The 9632-nt window shown below is 36.3% G+C and overlaps 1 protein-coding gene across 1 annotated transcript; it reads right to left on the bottom strand.

Moving 5' to 3' along the window:
* Positions 1-3402: 3402 nt before the first annotated feature.
* Positions 3403-4899, bottom strand: LOC104265542. The gene is made up of 2 exons (XM_026839462.1): positions 4666-4899; positions 3403-4552 (listed from the first exon to the last, which is right to left on the bottom strand). The coding sequence occupies exons 1-2, from the start codon at positions 4872-4874 to the stop codon at positions 4174-4176; spliced, it is 588 nt and encodes a 195-aa protein (XP_026695263.1). The 5' UTR covers positions 4875-4899; the 3' UTR covers positions 3403-4173.
* Between the last annotated feature and the right edge of the window lie 4733 nt (positions 4900-9632).

The raw sequence follows: 9632 nt of genomic DNA, 5'->3' as shown, positions 1-9632 counted from the left end.
TAAGTGTTGTGTAAGTTTTGGTATCCTGTATGTGTTATGTTGTATTATTAAACTATGGTTCAACATGCCGTTTGCGTGTATGTTCTTTTTAGCACGTTGCTAGCGTGTATGTGCTCTGTATAACATGCCGTTTGCGTGTATGTGCTGTATGTGCTCTATACAACATGATGTTCGCGTGTTTGTGCTGTATTGTGCTCTATACAACATGATGTTCGCGTGTTTGTGCTGTATATGCCATGCGTGTATGTGCTGTATGTGCTCTATACAACATAATGTTCGCGTGTTTGTGCTGTATATGCTGTATTGTGGTGTTTAGAGTTGTCCCTCGGAGATCCCTCCATTTCTTTATAAATTGTCGGAAACCTACTATTGAACGAAACTGATCATAGGCTTTATTCAACTTAAAAACGAACGTCTCAGTAAAACACAACAGTAGGACTTTACACGAGCACGGAAGGATTATGCAAGAAACACAGGAATGTTGATTACGCGCGCACAATAATTAATAGTGTTGCCAAACGGGCCATACATTTAGTTTAACGCAGTGGGGAATAGAAACTTAAACACTATCACACATTTTTCCTCGATCCTTTCGGGAAAATGAGGTAGTGTAACAGCTGCCACATCAACAACCACCCCTTCCCATGCCAACTTTTTGGACGTGTTGCCAAACGGGCCATACATTTAGTTTAACGCAGTGGGGAATAGAAACTTAAACACTATCACACATTTTTCCTCGATCCTTTCGGGAAAATGAGGTAGTGTAACAGCTGCCACATCAACAACCACCCCTTCCCATGCCAACTTTTTGGACGTGTTTGTGACCTTAAGTTGAATTGTTTATTTTAATGTAAAATATTAAAAATAATAAGTAATCTATCTTAATTCTGAACTAGTCTGTACAGGTGATTTAGCAGTAAAGAAACCTTGCTGCTCAGTTGGCTCATATTGCTTGTACTAAAGCCTCCTTTTCCTCTGCTGTCCAGTTTTTGCTTCTGCACAGTGCCGTTTTTTACAACTAATGCATACAAGTACTATATTCTCAGATCCGGGTTGACGTCATAATGCGTATTGTGATTTGAACCTGCAGCCTTAGAAAAACGTAAACAAACTATGAATAGCATTGGCTAACATTGTGAAACTAGTAAGTACGAGCGATTTTGATGCAAAAAGCTAACCAAACAGAATTTTACTTACTTAAAAAAGTTAAGTTACTTATAGGGATGTTTTAAACTCTTTGTTTGCTGTAGACTTATCGCGCCTGGCGCCCTCTAAGCATTTGTTGCCCGGGGTATCCTTTGAGAGTTTGAGCAGCTTGATTTTGTATTCGTTCTTTCCTTACTGAGACTTCTTTGTCGCTGCATAATATTGTAATCTACGAAGGCAGTTTGTGCTGTGTTACTGAGATTCCGGTGTGTATAGTTGACGTTATGTATACATTTTTACACATGTAATAATGTGGAAACGGGACAATTTTTTATAAAGGTTACTATTGTAGATTAAAGCTTTAGTCAGTTTTATTTGTTGGCAGTTGTAAACAAGAATGGTTCTTTTAGTTTTCTTTTTATTATATATATATATATATATATATTCCTTTTATTAATTAGTTATTTTTATTAATACATGTGATTTTGAGCTTTACACTGGTAGTGCCTGTAACCCTGACGCTAAACAAATCAGTTCATCTGATGTCTTTATGTTGTGGAGCTACAAATGTTGAAGAAGTCCGAGCATAACTGCACGACCAACAAGTGATGTGATGTATACGATGAGAGGTGCAAAGTTTTCTGCAGGAAATTATACCATCATACACTGCATTCAAATGCTAAGTTGGACTGTTTAAATACCCGCAACAAATAATTTAAGCCATATAACTGTAAATAGTTTAAGTTTATTAGCAACTTGTTCGCGACTTCAAACCTTTGATAGATCATGTGACAATAAAGAATGTTTTTGCAAAAATTGTTCGTATACAACTATACATACAATACTCAATGCAGGTAGTTTAGTTATACAGATGTTACTACTTGCTTACAGGTATAGAATGCAGAAAATGGCTTATAAGTTAAAGTTAGACTCTAGCAGCCGGGTGCGCACACTGCGAAACGATACGATAGGGAAATCCCCAAACCTTAACCGACTGCTCCCTGATTCGTTGAAACGACGTTTACGATTGTTAACGATGGACATACACATTGCTCCGACGGCCAGTTTGCGGTTACGCATTGTGTTCAAGACCAATGACATCTAATGATCCAACAACTGTTTTGAACTAACTATTTCATACATGTTCAACCCTAAGTCAAAGCAGACACTACTACTTGCAAATAATCACAACATAACATTTAGTTTTACGTTTTATTTTTGTGTAAAAACAGAGAATTGAAGAAGATGTGAAGGTATAAAATAAAAGTACTGCAACTAAAACATGTGTATGTATAAAATAAAAGTAACCATACAAAAAAACTTAGGTAGAAGTTTAAAATAGGTACCAACACTGAAAAATAATGAACTATAAAAGTCAAACAATTGAAAAACTAAATAACAGTGCTAAAGTATATCAGCATACTGGCGGTGAAAAAGCACCAAGTGGTAATGATGAAGAAGTGAACAATTAAAGTGCATAGAATGTTAACAGTTACAACGACTCAGTTGTAACTGGTGTAATGTCGGAATAGAGTATATTTGTAATTTGCAGTATGTAAACTGCAACAATATTTGGTGGTTTGCTCCTCAACTCTGATGCCACGAATGCTGCAAAGTGGTCAAATTTGTCGAGTGTGGATGGGGTACTTAAATTTTCCAATCTATTGCTTGACTTTTGAAGTACGTTGAGCATTTGACTCTACGATACAAAGAAGGTTTGTTATTAACAGAGTTAAAAATAAGTTCTCATTTAAGTTTCCAATCTATTGCTTGACTTTTGAAGTACGTTGAGCATTTGACTCTACGATACAAAGAATTAAAAATAAGTTCTCATTTAAGTACCTGAATTTCAAAACTACTATCAGTTGATTTTTTTTTCGTTTCTTAGAAGGCTCTGTTTCAGTGGACATAACTGTTTGTGGGCTATCTGCTGGCTCTGAGTCTAGTAAAAAGGTCATATCATCTTCCAGTTCAACAGCAGGGCTTTCACATTGAGTAATGTTTGTTGCTGAGCTGTGAGCTTCTTCATTAATTCGAAAATTATCTTTGGTTCTGCAAATGGAGTTGCAGATTCAGTTGACAGCCAAATGATAGAAATTCTGAAAATACCTTCTGTGTTTTATGTAGCTGTCTAAAAAGTGTAGTTGCTTAAAATAGGGCCATGTTTCCGGTGCTTGAGAAGCTGATCCACTTGGTACTTCTGTACTTTATTATATCAATTAATTTTCGATTTAAATTTTCATCATCCATATTTTCTAATTACTGTACAGTCTGAAAACAAAGTTGAATTAAAGAAAGAAAAGAACAACTGAAAGCATCCAAAGATTTTAATTAATGATTAAAGACACTTCAATTATGTTGACCAATTGTCCATTGCCATGGCACAGCACCAGATGTATTAAAATATTTACATAATTCATCCCTAATGAATCTTGCATCATTGCCATAAAAATTAAAGACACTTCAATTATGTTGACCAATTGTCCATTGCCATGGCACAGCACCAGATGTATTAAAATATTTACATAATTCATCCCTAATGAATCTTGCATCATTGCCATAATAATTGGAGCCAATATCCCTAATTCTATGAAAATTTATAAGGTTTGGAACGGTTTGCCTCCAAGAACCTTCGACACAATCACCAGAATTTAGACCCACATCTCCATAGTTGTGTTTTGCAACTGTTGAACTTTGCAGAAAATTATGCAAAACTACACTTGCTTGTACAACGTTTTCTGCAAGATTAGGGCTGCAATTGAGCATGTTATAATAAATTTGCCAGCGAACAGCTAAAATTCCAAAAGCATTTTCAACGACCCTGCGTGCCCGACTCAATCTATAGTTAAACATGTTTTTTGTTGTGGGCAAGAACTTCCCTGGATATGGTTTCATGAGGTACTTCTTGAGAGGAAAGGCATCATCCCCAACAACAACATATGGACAAATAAAAGAAGAATTTTTTAACTTTAGTCGGAAAAGGAACACCAAGCATACTCTTGTCAAATCTTTTCCCCATTTCTGAGTTTAGAAATACACCCCCATCGCTGTGACGTCCAGAATCTCCAATATCGACCAGTATAAATCTGTAATGAGCATCACATAATGCCAAAAGGATATTGAAAAATATCCTTTATAATTGTAGAACTCGGAACCACTGTTTGGTGGGCTCTTTATTCTAATGTGTTTGCCATCCAAAGCACCGAGACAGTTGGGAAAGTTCCATATTTGTTCAAAGTCCTCAGCAATCTTTATCCAATCTTCTGAAGTTGGTGGTTTAACATACTTTGGTCCAAGCACATTCCAAATAGCAGAACATGTTTCCTTTAAAATCAATCCAACAGTTGTATGTCCCACTCGAAATGAATAAGAAAGTTGTTTTTGTGAAGATCCAGTTGCCAAAAATCTTAAAAGTATAATTGCTATGATTGCAATTAATTACATTGTTGCCAAAAATCTTAAAAGTATAATTGCTATGATTGCAATTAATTACATTAAAGTCAACACATTAACTTATACCTCAGGGTTAAGATTAATCTCTGCTTTGGACTAATGGGCTTTCGGAAATTTGTGTGTTGTTTTTGGATCACTGGAGTTAATTGTTGCAATAAATAATAGAACTGGTCTGGAGTCATTCTGGCATACTGCCGGAATTTTTCCTCATCACTTCTGCTCAGCAATTCATCAACAAGTATGAATTCCGATTTAGTGTCTCTTTCTTTAAACATCTCATCAACCCAAACACTTCTGCCAGTTAATTGATTCAATTTCATATATTGCAATTTGAAATTAACAGTAAAATTTCCATTTACCTTTTGTTTGTTTGTTGCAGCAATCACTGTCATTTCTTGTTGTACTAAAAACAGCTGCTCACGCTCAATTTTACACTTCCACGAATTATATAATGTCATTTTTGCCTCGCAGTATAAAATAAATAAATCTAGAATAAAATACTACCTCTGATGCACTTCTGATAAACACGTGTGGCATTTAGCTAAATTTATTTTATTACGACGTGCGATACGACACCGATCGAGTAGGATTGAATTCTACTCGATCGGCCCGTCGTGCCAAGCACTTCTCGCGTCGGTAGAGTCTCGAAATTTCACTTCTCCACGTATGCTCTGACGCGGTGTGCATTAGCATACGTAAGGGCGTATCGGCGTCGGATCGGAAGGTGTTAACGACGGGATAACGACGGCAGTGTGCATTGGGCTTAAGGTACGAAGCTAAGCTTCAGTTGTGTGGATTAGACAGGTGTCCATACAAGATGCCGGCAGATTCATGGTCCAATTCAGAGCACAAGTGAAGAAAAGTTATACTGCAGCTGCAAATCTGGATATGTTCCTTCCTTAAACTGGATCGGCCGTGACAGTAATGTTTGTCAATTTGAGTGGTTTCACTTTAAATGTGTTAATGTTAAAATACCTCCAAAAGGCAAGTGGTATTGTCCAACAGGTCTGAAAAATTAGAAAAAAATTAAATATTTGTAAGTTTGTAACGGAACAAAAGTATATTGTCGAGGTAAAAGTAAAGTAGCTTACGTCACATTTTTTCAAAACTTTCTCTTTTACAATTTTGCATGCTGTTTGACGACACATTTTGACAATGTTTGGACAAGACTAAAAAATGTGACATAAGCTACTTTGGTTTTACCTCGACAATATACTTTTGTTCCGCTACAAACTTACAATTCCTTATAAATGTTAAAAACCTATAAAATGTGACATAAGCTACTTTGGTTTTACCTCGACAATATACTTTGTTCCGTTACAAACTTACAATTTCTGGTTTTACCTCGACAATATTACTTTGTTCCGTTACAAACTTACAATTTCTTATAAATGTAAAAAACCTATATTGCAATCTCTCAATTTTTGTGTGTGGCAACTGAACAGTTTAACCAGTAAATGTGATATTTAATTTTTATTTTAGCTCTTTGCCTCGACTGTGTCGATCTGTCCTGCTATCCTACCTAATACATCGTTTCTCAAGGTTTTTTTTGATAAAGCAGGACAGAGGCCCTTCCTTGAGATCAATATTAGGATCATAGGATAAAAACAACTGCTAAAACCAGTTGTAAATAAACCACATCTAGATTCCAAATGAGCGGTTCAGTCCTAATATAGAGGGCCACATATTTCAATACCATCATAACATTACTCCTTGTAAACAATACCAGATCCAAGATTAGTAAGAGCAGCAGTGACATTTAAAATCTTATCAATGCTTGCCAACTCAGCATTGGTGCACTCATCAGTAAGAGACAAGTGATACCATTGATATGGGACCACTCAATATCTTAAAACGATTTTTTATCAAACCGATCACTCTTTCTATATGGATTCGAATTGATGAAATTTGTCGCGATACCTCCACTTCTCTTGCAGTCAATTGCGCTTTCCCTTTGGTAAAATGAGGGATTATCAACTCAGCACCACAGTTCAATGCAAAATCTTCAACCAACGTGAAACCACGATCTGCCAGAAGTTGATCACCAGGAACATGGTATTTGGGACTGATAAAATTTGAACGTCTAACAATTTCAATATCGGATGCTCTGCCACCCCAGACCCTGAACAAAAATGTAATGGAACCATAGGATTGCACACTAAACACTTTAATTGTGAATGTTTTTTGTAGTTGGAGTATAGACTTGAGCACGAGGTTTTAAGCCTTTTGGTCTGTCATTAAAAATTTCAACACAATCCATTATTCCCGTTAGTCGTGGAAAATATTGGTGAAATACACGAGGGAGATGGTCTTTCTAGAAGCATCTGTATCTGGCCAATGTATCAAATTTGTACATCAGATTTATCCACCTCCAAAACATTTCATGCACCGAAGTACTGGATGAATGAAACATATCTGCCAGACAATCCTAGGGTAAGTTTAATCTAAGCTTCATCATTGTCAGCATCAACTGATCCTTCATTGCGACAGGAGATTTACATAGCCCCAAATTACATGAAATTATAAATGTAGTCAAAAGCATCACGGGTGATCCCGGTATAAAACTTAAATTTGTCTGCATCATTCCGAAACACTTCATATGAAAACTGCTTGCTTCGGAGATTTTGTATTTGTTGTTTTAATTTCTTTGTTTCTGATGTGAGACTATAAACTTCATCAAGCAACAGACGATTCAATTGAACTGCTTCAACGAAAACTGCTTGCTTCGGAGATTTTGTATTTGTTGTTTTAATTTCTTTGTTTCTGATCTTTAATTTCTTTGTTTCTGATGTGAGACTATAAACTTCATCAAGCAACAGACGATTCAATTGAACTGCTTCAACTTCTTTATCATTTTCCAGATCTACATCGTTATCGTTAGTATCAGGGTGATCAACTGCTGGAATGCTGGTTTCAGCTTTTGTAGTCGTCGTTATATCAGTGGTTCTGGAGCTCATTCTTTGATACCTATCCAGCTTAGTTTTCTTTTCAATTTCAGACATTTGCCTGAAATTAAATAGAGCAGGCCAATGAGGGTTGTCCTAAAAAGCAGCATACAGTCAACACTCAGAAAAATATTAATGTTTATGATGGAATAGCCAAATAGGTATAGGCTAAGCACTTTTTATCTCAATATGATATACATTATACACCTGTACCGTAACAGCCAATACCTGTAATAAAGTGATCCTCGCAAATGTAGGTGTGTTTGCTTGTTGGATTCCAGTCAGATCCATCTTTTGCCTTCCTCTTACAAGCAACGATCCACTTATTTCTTCGCAATGGATCGGTGTTGGAAAAACGAAACAAGCCCTTTTCAAGCAACGATCCACTTATTTCTTCGCAATGGATCGGTGTTGGAAAAACGGAACAAGCCCTTTTATGTTTTTTTTTGTGTAGCTCGGCATTTTTAATTAATAAACTCTATACCTCTATTTACGATCTCGTCTACTGTACACTGCGTTGTACGAGTTTTCTAAGGCTGCAGCAAAACCGTGACTATGACGTCACAATATATCGGTGACGCAACCCGGTCACAATATATCGGTGACGCAACCCGGATCAGAGAATAGTGTAAACAAATGTAAAATATTGCTGAGTAATCACAGTTTATTTAATCACAGTTATTTCTGAGATGTTGGGAACAGCGCTGAAAAACATTGTTTAAATCTTTTATGCGATATCCGTCACCAAAATTATTTTAACTGGATATAAATGGGAACAATTTAACAAAACTAAGCAGTGGGACCAATATGTGGACCTCGATAAACCGGAAAAGATTTTAGCCATTGGTTCCTTTCATCGGCGTGTCAATGCGCCAGCTGTTTTCTGACCCAAGAACATCATCCACCTTGATAAAAAAGGGTGCGGATTAATCGCGATTGTAGCTCGGCTCCTGCCCCTTGGATCGGTCGCGGTTTAAGTAAAAAGACGAAATGAAACTTTAACCAGCATAACGTATAAAACAATTGATTCTGTGTAAAACGAAAGATCCCCGCGACCCCTTAAAAAGTCACGAATTGTTTTGTTGCACTTTCAAAAATTCCATTTATTGCACTGCAGAAGAACATTTTTAAATCGTCGGTAACATTTTTGAAATGCACATGAAGTAGCTGTTTTACATTAGTGAACGGTCTCTTGGAAAAACAACTTTTACATTAGTGAACGGTCTCTTGGAAAAACAACTAATCACTTGTTATTGGAGCACTTTTAAAACCAACTAACACAACAATAATTTCGAAAAACAACTTTTACATTAGTGAACGGTCTCTTGGAAAAACAACTAATCACTTGTTATTGGAGCACTTTTAAAACCAACTAACACAACAATAATTTCGTTGTAACATTTTACTTGTTGTTTACCGACACAACTGTTCAATTATGCATCAGAATGTGGACGTTCTAAATACTTGTTAACAGTTTTGTTTGAAAAAACGTTTTGTTTTGCTGCGGTATGTGTCATTCGCACATTGGACAATCCCGGTTAACATAATAAGTATGTGAAGGCAACGACCTCACTCCGTCAACATTGAACAAGTCATCCTCACAAGAAATTGATAGTTGGAACGGTACAAATCAAAACAGAAAGGTCTCTTGGAAAAACAACTTTTACATTAGTGAACGGTCTCTTGGAAAAACAACTAATCACTTGTTATTGGAGCACTTTTAAAACCAACTAACACAACAATAATTTCGAAAAACAACTTTTACATTAGTGAACGGTCTCTTGGAAAAACAACTAATCACTTGTTATTGGAGCACTTTTAAAACCAACTAACACAACAATAATTTCGTTGTAACATTTTACTTGTTGTTTACCGACACAACTGTTCAATTATGCATCAGAATGTGGACGTTCTAAATACTTGTTAACAGTTTTGTTTGAATGTCAAAACGTTTTGTTTTGCTGCGGTATGTGTCATTCGCACATTGGACAATCCCGGTTAACATAATAAGTATGTGAAGGCAACGACCTCACTCCGTCAACATTGAACAAGTCATCCTCACAAGAAATTGATAGGTCTCGGACGAAG

This window comes from Ciona intestinalis, unplaced genomic scaffold (assembly GCF_000224145.3).
Source record: "Ciona intestinalis unplaced genomic scaffold, KH HT000289.1, whole genome shotgun sequence".
NCBI classification, from domain to species: domain Eukaryota; kingdom Metazoa; phylum Chordata; class Ascidiacea; order Phlebobranchia; family Cionidae; genus Ciona; species Ciona intestinalis.
The sequence above is the reverse complement of the archived record's forward strand: the minus strand, read 5'-3'. Positions and strand labels throughout refer to the sequence as shown.

Coding starts and splice junctions, on each gene's coding strand:
- LOC104265542 (XM_026839462.1), bottom strand. CDS start 4,874: ATGTTTAAAGAAAGAGACACTAAATCGGAATTCATACTTGTTGATGAA. Junction 4,553..4,665: donor AGATTAATCTTAACCCTGAG/GTATAAGTTAAT, acceptor TATACTTTTAAG/ATTTTTGGCAACTGGATCTT.